Here is a 17,787-nt window from a genome sequence, read left to right as displayed (position 1 = left end):
CAATGTCAAACAATGTCTAGGTGTCACGGAGGGTTGCCAACTCTGTGCCCTACCCTTTCATGGGATTAAACTGTTCTGCCAATGGTCGGCGACAGGCTGGCTTCAAATTTAGAATGTACGGTAGCGTTCTCATACAAACAAGTGTCTCATACATAACATACGTATTGAACTCTGATGTGGCCATGGGAAACTAGGATGTGATTTCACTATGGAGCCCACAGCACAGGTGACAGGTGTTCACCTGTCCCCTGCGTTGTATTCTAACTCAGTTACATTTCACTGGTCAGGTCACAGGAGGAGGGTCAGGGGAAGGAGGGAAGACATATAAATCATCCTAAATCATGTCACTGGGAACTTCATCTCTTGCATATCCACACTCCCCCCACTCCAAATGGCTGGTCTTCATTGGGATAGTTACTCAATCATAAGAGCTCTTTGAAGGATCATCTGTTTACTTCAATTGTATCCTCAGTATGTAGGATGGTACTAGGAATTTAAGTACCACACACAGTCTATATTCCCTGAAAGTAACTGAATAACCCTACAAAGAAAACTCAGTTGCTCTTCAAGAAACTGTCTTAAACAATAGAGCAATGTATACCTTTAGCTAGAAATATGTGGAAATAGTTAACCTGTCACTCTACCCCAGCACTACCACATTTACTTTCCATATAGTTCACACTTCCTACTGCTACCCACCAGCAATATTTGCTGCTATTTCCTGCAGCAGTCATCTTACACCATCCTAAACATCAACCTCCTTGCTACTTTGTGGATTTGAAGACTAGGTGTTCCCTTATGATGAGTGAAACCTTGTACTGACTCTATTTACTAGGTGTTGTCCACATAAATGCTGCACTGTACAAGGACGAATGTATGTCCTGCCTTTAATTAAGCCCATCCCTGCTGCTGAGGCTTTCTACTGGCTTTAGTTCTTAAACCCTGATGTACCAGGAGTTCAGTTCTCTTGTTTTCTCTTCTTACAGGGCAGCTAAAGGTAAAAACCACTACTTACTGGACACCTCAAGTATTAAAGACTGCTATAAATGTATTTATGGTTTTGCTGTTATTTTGTTTCCACCCTGACAAGCTTCCCACAAAGCTCTGAGAGAACAAATGCATGTGAACAAAGACTCCTTCCTTCTCTAAGTGTTCCTCGGGGCCCTGATTGCAGCCATCTTCATTCCTGGTACATAGCAGCAGCTTTTAGTACTTGGTGGCCCGATCTGCTAGGGGACAAAGATGATGTTTCTACTTAGCTATTTTTCCAGACAAAAAAAGTGGCTTGAGTTCCAGCAGAGAATCCCAGTTCTTCACCTTCCGCTTCTAGCTAGGAATTACTAAGACGGCAGATGAAATGAAGGGCAAGAATGAGAACTGACTACGTGGCCCTCTTTAGCTTTTGCCTTGTGTGTATGGGGACATCTGTGTGCCGTGTATGTCTCTGATGTTGGTCTTTGTCTTCCATATTACTTGAGAAAGGATTTATATATAGTTCTGGTGCAAGGGCAGGCTAACTGTTGTGAGACTATCCAAGGACTCACCTGTCTATAGCCACAGCTGTCTAACAGAAAGCTGGCGCTGTAGCTGGGATTCTTCTACCCCCACCCCCCGCCCCCACAAAGACAGGGTTTCACTGTGTAGCCCTGGCTGTCCTGGAACTGTCCTGGAACTCACTCTGTAGACCAGGATGGCTCAAACTCAGAAATCCCCCTACCTCTGCCTCCCAAGTGCTGGGATTAAAGGCGTGCACCACTGCCACCCAACCTTATAGCTACGATTCTTAAGACGTGTTACCACAAGACCTGATGCTAGCCTGACAATCACTGTACCCAGTGACCCCTAGCTTTTATCCTTCTGAAGATGGCCTGTAACCTAACACTTATCCTTATAGACTCCCTGGTAGTCTTTGGAGAAGCAGAGTCCATATACAGGCATACTGAATAGTCTCAGAAGGGAAGAGCTTATAAAAAGGCTAACACCAAGAGCCTACTAAAACTATTATGAAATAATGATAGTCAAGCAGTAGTGTTTATATCATACTAAAAACATGCGGTGAAGAAATACAAGAGAAATACAGCAGGGCAGAACTGGTGAAAATACAGGAAGCGCCCCAGTATCCCTGCAAGTGGGGTTTTCACAACAGGTTACCCTTCAGGAGTCTTAAGGGCAGCTAACCTGAGGATAGGGACCTTGTTAAGCTATGAGATCTTTGGAGCAAAAAGTCCTATAAAGAACAGATTCTGACATTAGGGCATCTACACACCGATGCCACAGAAACAGGCTACTAGCAGCTTCTTTCTTAACCAGAAACGCTTGATAAGAAAAGGGTTAATTTTCTATGAAACCATTCTACTATCTTAGTCTCTTAATGATGTTCTGATAAAACCTCATAGTTTTCAAGCTACATAGATTAAAGTGGTTCTGGTATTAAATTGTCTACAAATGGCTACTTTGATTTTTTTAAAAGAATCCTGCAAGTATACTAATGAGAAGCTAAAGACAAGGAGGAGGGAAAGAAATGAACAAAAGCACAACCGCCACACTGTAGCACTCTGACATGAACAAGGAAGGAGTCATGGGTGGGTGCTGTCCAGGACTGTCCCATTGTTGTATATTTTAACTATATTACAAATGTCATGTGGGAAAAGTTTGAATAACGAATTTGACTGACTTAAATTCAACCCTGAGGGATGAGCCCTAATTGTTACGGCATACTCAAAATGCTATTAAGCCAGCATCAATCACTGTAAAATGGATACTAAGCACTGTGTGCTCATAGTATCTGCAAAGCCCAGAACCCCAGATGGCTTACTATGGAAATGCAAAAGAATGGAACTTCATCTGAGGAAACCATCAAAAGCAACAAGAAGTGTGGCAGATCAGAGTCAACAAATGACACTATGAAAGACATCCTGAGTAAATGAAACGCAGAGTCAGAAAGAAACGTGGATAGTAAAGTGAAGACAACTGCAAACCCAGATAAAGGTTTTCTTCGCCCAGGGTTAATCACTCCAGCTCCAATAGCATGCTCACACCAGCGGCCACATGGAAAAGGAAGCCAGTACCTGGATGTAAAACAACTCTTCTCCAGCTCATGCAAGCACTTAAGACATTAGTTCGGCTTATAGTCAAGAAAATAAAGACACAGACAATTCAGATTTCAGTATATCAAACACGCTCTCCACAGCACACCCACGTAATAAAGTATGACGTCTTACTCTGTAGCAAGAACTCATCTACATATCCCAGGTGAAGGGTTTCAAATTGGGGAAACTCCAATTCCGCCATCTTTAGGGCAGAAAAGACACCATCTTTGGTTAAAGAAGGCTGGATGCGAACTTCATGTAACCTACAAACAGAAAAACATGTTAAAGGAAAACAATGGACTTAGATTCTTCCTGATAACAGAATTTAGAAACAAGTTTATAATTTTACAAAAGTTACCACAGGTATCAAGAATTTTTCTCTCTTTCCATTAAAAACCACACGGCAGCAACAACAACAACAACAAAATCAACCAGCCAAACAACCCCCTGAGATTTCTCTTTTCAAGTGCGGCTTCACACTAGGCAGTGCACTTAGCTTTCCAATTCGTAACAATAAATTATACAGTAAGAATCCTAGAACCTGCCCAGGAACCTGTCTTTCCTCCCTATGAACTTCCTTAAGGATGACCTAAGTGAGGTACAGAGTTGGCGGACAGCTCAGTGAGGACCACTGGCTATGCAGGCCCGGCAACCTGAGTCGCTAAGTTTAATTTGAAGAACCTACAGTGCAAAGTGGGAATTGACAATGCAAAATTTTACCCTCTGTGTATCTGATGCTGGTATCTGACGGTTTTCTCATACTAGTGTTAATGCTTTAATTTAATAAAGGATACATGTCTGTGGAATGTAAAAAGAGTAAATTAAATTTAGAAACACTTGTTTTATTTTCAATAGTCTATTATTGGTATATATTGGTAAAATTTTTTGATAAACTAATAAAAAATTTCACATAAGGAAATTGTAAAAATATACGTCGAGATAGACCACTAAGAGGTGGGAAATTGCTAATGTAGTATAAAGTGATATGAAGATACATTTAAAAGATTATGGACATGCAACACTGCAAGGGCTACTTTAAGACAGATTTCTGACTAGGAAGAATATCATTGACTAAAACAATTTAGAAAACCTAGTACAGAAGGAGAATGGCTAGAGAGGCTTCAGATACCAGTATCACCAATGTCTATCCACACTACACTCAGACACTGCTTTCCTATGCAATGATACTATATGCCCTTCCAGGGCTGACCCACCTAGAATGCAGTTCAAAGGCTCCAGCTCTGAAGCCAGACAAACATGAAGTGATACCACCTGCTACTGAAGTAGTTCCTTTGTATATTAGATCCAAATGAGACAATCAAATTTTATATACAAGTATGTATTCATTAGCCCCCAAGTTTTCTAAAACTTGTAATTGTAAAAGAAGAAAATGTAAGGTAAAGTTAAGACATACCTACGGGCAGCAGTGATGATGAGGTAGCCAAGGTCTACTTCAAGGGCATTCTTGCAAGCTCCTAAGACAATAGTGTGCAAATTCCTAAAACCACCTAATTAAAGAAAAATGAAAGAAAAATAAACATGACTGCAGAACTTTTGGTAAAGGAGTTATAGATGCAGTAGAAAAGCAATTCCCTGTTTACAAGTAAATGCTTTGTTGCTACGATCAAATTACCTCAAGGTGAATTAGTCCTAGCAGTTACTCCCCAATTCTGGAAACAGACCTTGAGCACCTGAACACTTCAAGGCTTAGGACAAAGAAAATGCTGAAAAGCCAAGAGGAAGTACAGAAAGACTGCCACCTCCTGGTTAAATCCTGACCCACAGTGTAGCACAGAACAAGCCAGCACTGCTTTAGCTCATTGTCATGCTTGACTTTTCAAATTTTGTTGTAATTAGTCAATTAATTTCCTGTGTGCATAAACCAGTGCACACACCCATGTGGGAGCCTAAGGTTCCTTTATTCCTTGTCACCTTATGCTTGAAGACACAATCTCTCAATGAAACTAGAAGTTGTCATTTTGGCTATGATGGCTGGCCATTGTCTGCGTCTCCTAGTCTTGTGGTTACAGATGCAGGTGGCCTATGTAACATTATGTCTTTTGAGTGCTGGGCCAAGTCCAGCATGGTCATACACAGAGACATTTCTGCAGCCCCCATACCTTTTAAAAAAGGTATCACACCAAAAGGAAGGGCAGCAGACAAAAATCATTAATGTATAGCAAAATGATTTTGCTTGAACACAAAGTCACCAGGTATGTGCGCTTTCATGTCTGGCTTCACTGACTAAAGGCTCCTCTGTGACTCAACCACACTGCTGGGGTGTGGCCCTCAGTCTGCTCCTGTGCACTGTGCAGAGCGGCACGTGACGAGGCCACACTGTAATTATCTTATGGAATTCTTTATACGTTCTTAATGCAAGCCTACTGAAGAGATCCATCCTCCAGATCTCCCACTCCCTCCTCCCCGGCACAGACTGCCTTCCATGAGACCCAGCGTCTGTCAGCTCTCGTCAGGCCTCCTCTCTAATGGATGGACACTGTGGTCTTCTTTACTCTTTTGACTTTTATCTTGTTTACTGAAATAAAAATAAATGCCATGCTGCTGGTCTGGAGGGAGTCTATTCCACCTCTGACTTGGCGTGTGCAGGGACCGCTTCCGACTTGACTAGGTGAGAGCACGGCTACAGTGTGCTACAGCAGCATTAACCTCACCTTCACTCCTAACTCCCGGAGGAGTTTCTGCTCTATTAATTTTTTCATTTTATTTTCTTTTCCATCTTACTTTATTATTTGTATTAAGTGAATTTCTCGTTTTAAGTACTATGTATCTATGCCAATTTTTTCTTATCAATGAAATGATTAGCAGAGTGTTAGTTTCCTCTCCCCTGCAGCTAAGAGATATGAAGAGTTATTATCTGACAGATGCAGCTAATGTCCAGAAACAGGCAGGGAAACTTCTATACACTATAATAAATACCAAACATGGCTGCATTCCTAAACCCTGAGCTGTTCTGGAGACCTAAGTTGCTCAAGACATGCAGTATCTCTCCTTAAAGGGCCACTCGGTCAGCAGTTTTAAGAAAGAGCTCGATAAAAGAAGGCATGGTTTATTTACCAAGTAATAAATAACAAATCAAAAACCTGCCTCATCACTCTGTATCTTGAGAAGGTTTAACATGCACAAAAAGGCAAAGAATATGAGCCTGTGCTCATGGATACTTACCCTCATCAAATATACCATAAAGAAAGCAAAGACAATTACCAGTATTATTTAAAAAAAAATTAAAAGACAAGTAAACAAATGATACAAAACGAAAGAGACAACTAAACAACTAAACAAAAGAAATGAATACCTGATCTCCAGCTGTCTTCAACCACATGTTGGATAAGACCTCCCAGGAACGGGACTCGAACCATTTCCAAGTGCTCCAGGTTCCGGGCAGATGCCAGGCCTGTCACCAAGGGCACGTATTTCAAGGAATTTGTTGGTCCTGGAAAAAGTAAACAATAACAAATCTTAATATAGTAAACTATTTTAAAAGATGACTTTTTCAAAACAGAAACTGAATAACTTATAAATGACAGACTATTGGTCTGGGCGCCAAGCTTTTCTCATTCAAAGTGCTAACCATAAACTTGTTCAGCTAAGAACAGTTCAAAACTGGTGAGATATGCAGTATGATTTGAAAATATACCTAACTCAATTTTCATTTCAAAACAACAAATGGAACAAAACCCTCAAGAAGAAACTTTGACCCTTCACTCAAGTGGGCTGCTTTGCTCTCAGCATCTCTATGTCGAGAGTATGAGAGACAAGGGAAGACCAGAAAGCAATGTCCCTGTCCTTAAGACTTCCAATAGAGAAACAGCAGATAAATAACCCTGGAAGGATAAAAAGACTAAATATATGAGGTACCAAAGACATGCTGCACTCAGTAAAAAGGAATAAAGAGACAAGAAAGAGATGCCAAGAAAAGCAGGCTCTAAAGGCCATGAATAACCTTGCAAGAGGATGTGTGCATCTCAGGTCAGACAGCAGTGCCAACAACAGAACCAGGTAAGAAGACACACAGCCCAGGGTAGACAGCCACAGGGTAGACAGCCCAGGGTAGACAGCCACAGGGTAGACAGCCACAGGGTAGACAGCCACAGGGTAGACAGCCACAGGATAGACAGCCACAGGGTAGACAGCCACAGGGTAGACAGCCCAGGGTAGACAGCCACAGGATAGACAGCCACAGGGTAGACAGCCCAGGGTAGACAGCCACAGGGTAGACAGCACAGGGTAGACAGCCCAGGGTAGACAGCCACAGGTCTTAGAACATCAAGACTGGACTGGGAGAGGCCTGCAGAGAAATCACCCTCAGCAGTGCAGACAGCAGACTAGAGTGCTAAAGGCTTGTTTAGCCGAGGGGCCCCATAAAAACAAAGCTTGATATGGAATAACTGTTCCTCATATGTAGAAATCGAAAACTAAAGTCTGAGATGTATTAAAACAATCCAATGGACTAAAAGTCAAGCTTATAAAACACTAAGCTAGTTTGTTGGGGTTTGTTTGTTTTTGCTAACTAAGACAAAAGACATGCTGCACTCATAAACTGTATGAGTCAAAAAATGTAGATAGTAATAACAAAGTTTTCAGTACAAATGCAGAGTTCCCTATAACGTTTTACCATAGTGTATGCATAATTCACCCATACCTAAAGGATTACCTGCACAGTTCCTCATGACAAACGTTCGCAAGCTGATGCAAAGGAAATCTTTAAATGGCTGTGGCTTAGTGAGTCTCACCCACTTCATGTACAGGTGCCGTAGCATAGGGATACAAGGGATTTCAGGAACATTAACCCCTAGAGCACACACACACAAAAACAACAAAGTGACAAAAGTATTATGTAGTCTGTGTACGGTGTATTAGAATACAGTTTTCAATGGACAGTCTATCATTCAAGGAGAGTTCTATCAGAACCAATTACATAATTAAAGTCTACCAGATTTGGTTTATTTAAAACAGGTTATTAAAGAACTTTTATGTAAACTGTATTATAAAGAAAGGGACTTAAAATCTATTTTTGTGTTTAAAACACACATCTACCTCACAGCCATACCTTGTAAGATTCAAAAAAAAAAGTAAGTTTCTCAAAGTACAACTGTGAAGACAGAGGTGAGTTACACGATACCACAGGGCTGCCAATCACCTCAACTCCATCAGTAAGAAGAAATTTCTCAGCACAAAGTGAGGCCAAATACATTTCCATATTATGGTTTACAGTAGACAAGATACACCCTGATGTCATTTATACACTTATAGGGATTTTAGGCCTCTATAATATGTGGAAGAAGCTAGCATAGCTATGGGAAAAATCAGACACCTATTTATTTTACTATCTCAAATTATTAGGGATTTTTTGTCTTTGATGAATCTTATATACAGAGAACTCAATCTGGAAAGGGGAAGGTGTCAACAGGAGAGGCATCAGCAGATATGGAAGAAGAAAGAACGATACTTGTAAATCCTAAAGGAAGCAGGGAGCTTCAGAAACCTGTTCCTCAGTCTGCCTTCTCAAAATGGCAGTTTAGTTTCTGCTATAAGGAAAAAAAACCAAAGAGTGGTACAGAATTCACCTTTGTGTCATCACCAAGGTGGCCTGCTGGCGATATGAGTCAAAGGGCAAGCAAGCCAAGAAAGAGCCAAAGACAGGCATCTGATGCTCAGGCCTACTTTCTGCCAACCTTAGCCTATCAACAAAGGATAAGATGTATTTCTTCACATTACCACCAGTTAGTACAAAGTTAACTGTGAGTTAATCACGTAATTAATGCATTTCAGGGAAACTAAGAATTCCAATTACTTATAATTCCAATTAACTGGTACAGGCTTTATGGAAAATGTAAAGATTAAAAAAAAATCTTCTACCTTGAGGTTACATCATAACCTTAGAAGCAAAATCTCTTTATTACTTAAAAATCCAAATATTCCAATCCTTGCTCAGACTTACTCAACAATCTTACAAATGAGAGACAGAGGCCTCTAATAGCCTTCTGTAGTCACATATATGACTTAAGCACTATTCTGTATAATCCACCAGGTCCGCCTATGACTATTTGAACCTATTTGAACCTATTTCAGAAACTTCTAGATCCTCAGCATGTCTCCAATATCTGCAGAAATCTTTGGGCATATATTCAACATAAATATTAATAGAATAATAAAATAATAAGCTTAAAAATAAAATATAAACTTAAAATATGAACACAGTATGAAACTGAGAACATTTGGGCTGAGGATACAGCTCAGTTGATAAGAGTACTTTACTTGCCTAGCATGCACAAAGACCTACCTGAATTGTGTCTCTGTCTGACATCACATGAAACTGGGCATGGTACTGCATGCCTGTAATCCAAGCACGTGGGAAGAGGAGGCAGAAGGAGCAGAAATTCAGGGTCACCCTTAGCTAACTAGTAAGTTTGAGGCCAGCCTGAGCTACATAAAATTGTCTCTAAATAAATAAAAAATAAAACGTCACATTGTCTCTTAGCAGATTAAAATGGATGAAAAGTTAAACTTGATCAAATATCTTCCCATTGAAGATACTTCACAGTGCATGCGCATGGGAAAGTACAACATACCCATGCAAACAAGCGATCTCTGGAAATGACCACTCACACACTCCATCACCATGTCTGAGAGGAAAAGAGGGGAGACGGAATGCTCGTCCCAGTGCCTCTAGACTGAAGACCATGGTAAGTTTTTACTTGAGGAGAAAAACTAACAATTGCCTAGGGTTTTATAATGTTCTAGACTGAGGTTCAGTAGGCACTAGCTGTATCTGTCTCTTTGAACTTAAGTACATTAACTGGGCGTGGAGATGCACACACCATGCCAACACTCAGGAGCTGGAAAGACAAACACAGATACAGAGCTCATGGCCAACCTGAGCTACACAGAAGATCCTGACTCATTTCTTTTTTTAATAACAAGGAGTTTATGTAAATTGTAAAAGTTTAATTCCTTAGTTTCTGTATGCAGAATGGGCCAGTCAGCATAGTAAAACCTCACCCATGGCTTAGCAGATAAAAGCACTGTGGCGCAGGAGAGGCGCTTGTCATGCAAGCCGGATGACCCAGTTCCAGCCGTGGAGCCCAGTTACAGAGGGAAGGGAGAACTGACTATGCTTACACTGGCCTTTAACCTCCACGTGGGCACCGTGGCACATACATGCCCACCCACCGTCATACACACAAACACACAAAATATTAAATACACTTCCTCCTCTCAAAAAGTTGTACTTGAGATCTCTCCTCTACAGGGCATAATCAGAGTAAAGACAGAGTTCTAGCTTGATGCGAAAATACAAAACCAAAACTGTCTTCAACACAGCAACTGAAAAGCAACATGTGCTCATGAGAGATCTTTAAATAATGGAAAATCTGAGCTTTTATACAAGTCTCACAAGCATTTCTCTTCTACAACCAATCAATAAGATGATATTTAAAAGTTTATACCTGTTCAGTGATTATTCACTTACAGTGTTTCAAGGCATGACAAGGGAACCAGAAAGCACGTACTCACCAACTAAATGCAAAGTTTGGATTTTGGCTCCTATGGGGATTTTCAGTTTATTTTCAGGAGGAATTGGAAATGCTCCGTTACGGTTACGAAATTTCCCCAAAATATGAACATGCGGCATATATGTCCAAATGGATTCTACCAACTCCAAATGAGATGTTTCTACACCCTAGAAAACAGCACCATGGCAAGCATAAGGAGGGCTTTCATTTCATATCCCAAGTGTCTCTCTGTACAAGATGCTAACTGTGAAATGGAACTTAAGACAAGTGTGTCATGCGTGCAGTCTGCATGTGAGTGACTAAGCCCCACAGACCTTGTGGTCCACTATTCCATCAACCGGCTGCTGTTACTAAAGTGTTCCAGCAGCACACTTACCACCAAGTTTGGGCATGCTTGCAAAGCTTCTAGGACTCCTGGAATGCTGAAAGCCTCATGGCCCCTCACTCTCCGTCTCTCGAGGTATCTAGGGTGAAGGCCATATAGCTGCTCAACATCTGGCATCTTCTTCAAAAGTGTCAGGAAACTGGAATCTGTGAAGCCTGGGAGGTCAGAGCATTTGGAACAACTTCACATATATGTACTAAATACTTACAAGTTTCAACAAAAAATCCAAACAGAAAAGGTTCCCAGTGAAAGTTCTATGCCAGTCTTATTACATGGGGAATACTTCAACATGCTACCTGCATGCTAGGTTCATCCTGTTCTAACCATTTCCTTGCAGCTGCTCTTTTATATGTTTAACTATTATTTCCCATTATTTCAGACAGTTCATTAAAAAAAAAAAAGACAAAAGAAAGTTGGCTAAGAAAATAAGAACAATTGAAGGTGAGCAGATGCTGAGATGGTCACAAACAAACAAACAAACCACACTGTGTATCTGGGAGGCCAGCTGTGCTCTGTAGCAGAAATTACCAAGGTGCAAACAGAGACAAGCAAACCTTCACAACAGGAGCTACTGGTTAAATAAGTATGGAGACAAGTCACAGGCATGACATGTTTTCTATTACTGGAGTCTCAAAAGATCTGAAAGTCTGCCCACTGCTAACAAAATATTAAGTTTCCAACTAAATCAAAGAACTGAAGCCTTTAAAAAAAAATGTTCTATTTGTATAGGGCTAATCCAGAGTTGCTAACTATAAAAATCACAAAGGTAAATGGTAAGAGCCAAGCATAAAGTTAAGAGAGGTGGAATATGGCTTCAAAGAGTTCACATGTATGAACCACCAGGTACTTCTATCAAGATTCAGGGCTTCGGCTGGGCATGGTAGCACATGTACTGAATCTCAGCACAGGAGTCAGGAGCAGAGATAGGTGAATTTCTGTGAATTTATGGCCAGTGTGGTCCATATAGTGTATTCCAGCCAGCTGTGGCTATATAGTTAAGAACCAGTCCTAAAAAATGATCCAGGGCTTAAACTTTAGAAAACAGGCCGGCACAGCATTAAACACACTTAATGTGGATCTCCTCCTACAGACTGCTGGGCCACACGTTCTTTCATACTCACTGCAGAGATGAAAAGCTTTGGGCTATGGGTATTTATTACAGTCTGAAAATCGGCCATGTGCACACAGATTGTTGCTAATTTGATAAGTGCTCTGATGTTAATGCTAAGCTTGGAACACATGAGACCTCTGCTGTCCCCCAAAATCCTGTTTGCAACCTCTCCTAAAGCAAATCTAACAGAGAATGAGGTAATTATTCTCATGCTGCCCTGCCTGATTTCTTGCCTACCTCAAACCATAACTCTCTAGAGTTAAACGAACACTTTCCCTTCACACCGCTTCCCAAGTGACTAAACACAACTGTGTTTTGTCTCCTTTAAGCTAAGTTCTAGCCTGGCATTGCAATGTTCTTTCCAAGAATGTGTATGTCGGAATCTCTTGAAAGGGTCCCACACCGAAAGCTGCACATTACAGACCTCTAGGGGTAATCTACAGTTTGTCCAGGTATCTCCTCAGCCTCCACTTCTATGCTTCTGGTAAGAACTTCTTTGATATTCTCTTGTTGTTGAGTTTGTCTGCCTCAGCCTCAATCTTTGCAAAATCTCATGGTCTGAATATTATTTTTTAAAAGCATGATTTTAAAAGACTAGTTAATAGCAGCAGATAAGCATACTGATTAGCAGACAACTGTTAAGAGAAGGCAGCCCTTTCTAGTGCTATTTTAAGAAGAGGTTCCTATGACATGTGCATCATGGATACCCATCATCTTTTGTTCCCCTTCCTCCTGCTAGACTGTCCTTCTTCCTCCCCTCCAAACAGTCCCCCTCTGCTTTCATGTAAGTCACATTCTATGGACGCCATTTTTATCACTTTCAAATAGGGCTCAAATGTACCTTAAAAACCTGTGTACTTACCACTTGGCATATATTCCCACCACCGCCCTGCACAGAGATCCACCACTCTCACAACTCTCAGATACAGAGTAACTGCTTCCTTTAGCTTCCGAGAAAGACATTCCATGCACATGATATCCTGCAGTGGCAGGTACCTTTGTAATGGAAAGAAATATCAATCAAGTATGCAGGCGGGTCCTTTCCCTCTCTCATGTTCCCACCCTTTAAATGACGTGAGGTCCTAGGAACATTCCAGCACTTGGTCATTCATATGATTAATGTTTTGCGGGCATGTATGTATGTGAAAAACATGTACTGCTGGTGACCTTGGAGGTGAGAAGAGGGTTGGATGCCTGGGACTGGTGCTACACACGGTCGTGAGCTACCACATGGGTGCTAGGAATCAAGCTGCATCCTCTGCAAGAGCAACAAGTGCTCTTAACCACGGAAACAACTCCCCAGCCCCCATTCAGCTTTTAAGTAAATAAGGTAAGCCAGCAAATACTGAGTACCCAAATAAAGTACTAAACTCTGTCCATGCCACAGCTGATAAAACCTTCAGGATCCATATGAAGACCAAGCTACAATACATCCCACAAGGTTTCAAGGACAAACAAAATATGTAAATAAAGACAAAGATGAACATACCAAAAGGCAAAAACAGTGCGAAGAAGAGAACAAACAAAACCAAACCCTCAGCCCATTTCAAAGTAGACAAGGGAAGGAGAGACAGACAGACTGGGAGGCAGACCCAGACAGCATCCGGGTCATTTTCACAGCAGGTACCTACAGCTCCCTGCCAGCTCGCACTGCTCCTTGAATGTCTCTCTCCAATCAAGCACATGTGTGCTGACTTTTGGCACACACTGTTTCACATGCTCTGTCATACGTGTTGCTAAAGCCTTTCCTTCAATTTCCTCTCTTCCCATTCTTTAATATTTAATTTAATTTAATTTTGTTTACTTATTCACTTTACATCCCTCTCACTGCCCCCTCCCAGTCACCCCTCCCACAATCTTTCCCCCCATTTCCCCTCCCCTTCTCTCTGAGTGCATGGGAGCCTCCATGGGTATCCCTAACGACTCTGACACTTCAAGTCTTCAAGGCTTGGTGCATCCTCTCCCTCTAAGAACAGCTAGAAGAACATATCCCACATACGGGCAACAGCTTTTGGGATGGCCTCCACTCCAGTTCTTCAGGATCCATATGAAGACCAAGCTGCACATCTGCTACATGTGTGTGGGGAGGCCTAGGTCCAGCCTGTGTATGTTCTCTGGTTTTTGTGGTTCAGTCTCTGAGAACCCCAAGGGTCCAGGTTAGTTGACTCTGCTGGCTTTCCTGTGAAGTTCCTATCCTTGAGACCTACTATCCTTCCTATTCTTTTATAAGAGTCCCCAAGCCCTGTCCACTGAGGCAGATGAAAGGAGGGAACTTGGAGTGGGAGAGGACGGGAAGGGGAATGGGAGGTTGAGAATCAGGTGTGGGGAGGGACAGGAGAGATGGCCAGATGGCCATGAGAATGAATGGAAATCTTCAACTGGTGGGGGTGGAGAGGTGGGGAGCAGCTCCAGGACCAGATGGAGACCTGGGATAAGGGAAGACCCAGGAATCAGTGAGGATGACCATAGCTGTGACTAACTACACTGGGGATATGGAACCTGAAGAAGACACCTCCTGTAGCCACACAGAAACACCAGTGGAGCACTACAAACACCAGCCCATCCACAAGCATTTCAGCCCAAAATGTATCCTGTTTATAAGAAACACAGGCACGGGGAAAGGAAGAGACTGAGGAAATGGCCAACCAATAACCTGTCCAACTTGAGACCCATCCCATGGGCAAACTCTAATCCCTGACACCATTAATGATACTCTGTCATGCCTGCAGACAGGAGCCCAGCATGGCTGTCCCCTGAGATGCTCCACCCAGCAGGTGACTCTTCCAATCTTCTTTCTCCTTCGTGAAACCAACAACCAATCTGTTTCTATCTAGTTTTTAACTAACATCTATTTTTAAATAGCAGAAAACATCACCTTTGTCCTTAAAAACCCTCCACATGCACCTAGACTGTCAAGTGGAAGCTGCCTTTTGCCCAGAGGGTATTCCAGGGAGAGCATCTGGTTGTCTTTTGGCCACACAACCCTTGTGGTGGCACCCCGTCCCTGGTCCTCTAGCTAACAACTCCTGTGTCAAGGAGAAGGCAGGAGCAGCAGGGCTACTTCCTGCTGCCACCAGTCTTCTGGATGAGTCTGCAACATTCTTCCCTGGATCCTTCAACAAAGTCCTTATTTTCAAAGTCCTGCTGCGGGTATCTTCTTCATCCGATAGGAGCTTCACTCCTCAGGTAGGGCTACTATTGGGCCATTTTAAGTGTAGTGAAACTAGCTAGAGACGCTAAGCCTATGGCTAGGAAGTCCTGCAGCTAGGTCAGTGGGAAGAACAGCAATGCCCATATCCTGCAGGCTGACTCTAATTCCAACAGCCAAGTGGCCGTGCGCATGCTCAGTATCTTCCCGATGTACTGTGTTCCTTCCTACCACTGGCCCTTCCTCAAAGCTCTTCCTAAAGGGAGTAAATTCAAATTAAATTTCCACCAAAAGCATTATCATTACTATCTAGAGCTTAAAACAAATTTCAGAAGATATATGACTACACATTATATAAGCAATGAAAAACACTGGATTTAATTTCTAAATCAAGTTTTATACCGTTCCAATATTTTACTATTATCCAAAATATTTGCCTGCGTTAGTTTTATAACTTCTGAGTAAGATTTAAAAAGAAATCAGGATGATTTTTCATCAAATTTTCCCTAGGAAGTAGAAATATATGTTTTTCTATGATAGCTACGGTTAAAAACAACAGCATCAAAAGGGCATACAAGAAGTGGGGCGGGGCAAGGGAGGCAGGGGATGGACGCAGAACAAAAACAAATTTTACATGAAAAATAGCATAATAAAACCTATTTTTTCATAAGTTAATAAAAACCATATTATAAAAGTATATAAGTACATTTTAGAAAAGAGTAAACAAAGAATTTTTTTTTAAAGGGAGAACAACTTTTTTTTTTTGTCTCAAGAGCATTTTAAGTAATCACCACACAATTACAGCAGGAGTCTTCAGATAAAACTATTAGGAGCCTAAAAATAAAACTTAACCTATTTATTCTAGGAAAACCCAGACCACGAACTCAGGGCAGCTCAGAGTTTCTGCATTCAGTTAATGTGATCAAATTTATTAGAAACAGTACAAGACCTTTTAACTGATTCTCATCTTTACATTTGAATAATCTACCCAGCTATTAGCTACTGTCTGCTTCAACGTAAAATATGGCCCAATATGTCCAAAATATATCCAAACATTTTAAATTATTTCTGAGACATAATTTTTGTGCATTTTTATGGAGTTCGCATGATCAATCAAGGTAATATATAGCATGTAGTGATTATCAATCAACAGCTAATGATCGTAACTATGCTTCAGAAATTTAATGTTTAACTCTTCCCATTTATAATAAAGCTACATATAGATCTGAGATAGAGACATGCTTTTAGGTTTTTTTCTCCAAATGTTTGTAGGCTCTGAGATCATCACCTATCCATCTTTTCCACAATGATGTGAAAACCAACTTTTTATACTAGATCCCTTCATGAATTTGAATGCACACATGCAGCCTAGTTGGTCTGTTTTGCCCAACTCCTGCTATTTTCTTTAGCTCTTAACCTAACTACATTTTATTTACTGTATTTTTAAAATGTATTTGAACATCAGGTACAATTACTTGCCTTTCCTGAAACTTTTGACATTTCCACATGCTTTTTCTAGCACATTAATTTTAACATCATTTTGCTATAGTAGAAAAGATACCTACTGTTTTAATTGGGCCTTTTATTCTCAGATATTGACTATCAAAAACTACACTGTACTACATAAGATAAAAGCTACAAAGGATTAAAAAAATGCAACTGTATATTACAAAAGTGAAGTGGTCATGACTCCTTAAATAACTTACTACTACTTAAACACCTCATAATCTGAAAATATTAATAATGTGTAAAATTCAACACATTTCTGAGAACTTAATAGGTAGGAGTAGCCAGGCAGTGGTAGTGCACGCCTGTAATCCCAGCACTCTGGGAGGCAGAGGCAGGCAGATTTCTGAGTTCGAGGCCAGCCTGGTCTACAGAGTGAGTTCCAGGACAGCCAAGGCTACACAGAGAAACCCTGTCTCGAAAAAACAAAATTAAAAAAAAAAAAAAAAAAAAAAAAACCACAACAACAAAAAAAAAAAGGTAGGATTTTTTTTTTCTGGGCAAATAATCTAATGATAACTATCTAATAAAAAAAAAAAAAAACCCAGAGGTTAAGAAAATTTAATTATAAGCATGGAAAAAAGACAAACCAGAAATGAACCATATGTAAAACAAGGGAAATTTTAAGTACTATGTCACATGTATCATTGATAGACTAGAAATCAAAGATAACATGGTAATTAAAAGTATTGTTACAACATAAAGACTGGAGAACAAAATACAGGATCATTAAACTACACATCCATGTCTTATAATGTAATGAGCGCTTTGAAAACACTGGCCACTGAATCCTAAAACACCTCTGTCTGAATCATTGACCGTAGGTAGAGAATGGTAGTCCAGAATGCTAACTTGGGTCTCCAACTCCAGAGAAGTATTCTATCCTTTGAATGGTATGGATAAAAATAATGAATAAAAAGAACAAAAACTGGATTAAAATATTTTCTTTCTTGGTTTAATTAATGGTTCTTAAAATACAGTTTGAGTAAGAAATATAACTTTACAGTTTTTTGGAA

At 40.7% G+C, this 17,787-nt stretch overlaps 1 protein-coding gene across 7 annotated transcripts in view; it reads right to left on the bottom strand.

Moving 5' to 3' along the window:
• Positions 1-17,787, bottom strand: part of Fbxo38 (F-box protein 38) — a 45,160-nt gene that overhangs the window by 20,324 nt on the left and 7,049 nt on the right. For 4 of the 7 annotated variants that reach the window (XM_052155206.1, XM_052155205.1, XM_052155210.1 and 1 more), the window contains exons 3-9: positions 12,980-13,113; positions 10,998-11,161; positions 10,623-10,788; positions 7,750-7,899; positions 6,403-6,540; positions 4,504-4,597; positions 3,222-3,352 (exon numbers count right to left, since the gene is read on the bottom strand). In XM_052155206.1, the coding sequence (XP_052011166.1) occupies positions 3,222-3,352; positions 4,504-4,597; positions 6,403-6,540; positions 7,750-7,899; positions 10,623-10,788; positions 10,998-11,161; positions 12,980-13,113 (977 nt within the window). The remainder of the gene's footprint in view (positions 1-3,221; positions 3,353-4,503; positions 4,598-6,402; positions 6,541-7,749; positions 7,900-10,622; positions 10,789-10,997; positions 11,162-12,979; positions 13,114-17,787) is intronic. The other 3 variants (XM_052155208.1, XM_052155209.1, XM_052155211.1) reach the window with 1 other exon arrangement.

The sequence above is a fragment of the Apodemus sylvaticus genome, chromosome 13 (genome assembly GCF_947179515.1).
Source record: "Apodemus sylvaticus chromosome 13, mApoSyl1.1, whole genome shotgun sequence".
Taxonomy (NCBI): domain Eukaryota; kingdom Metazoa; phylum Chordata; class Mammalia; order Rodentia; family Muridae; genus Apodemus; species Apodemus sylvaticus.
This window is presented reverse-complemented; position numbering and strand designations above follow the sequence as displayed.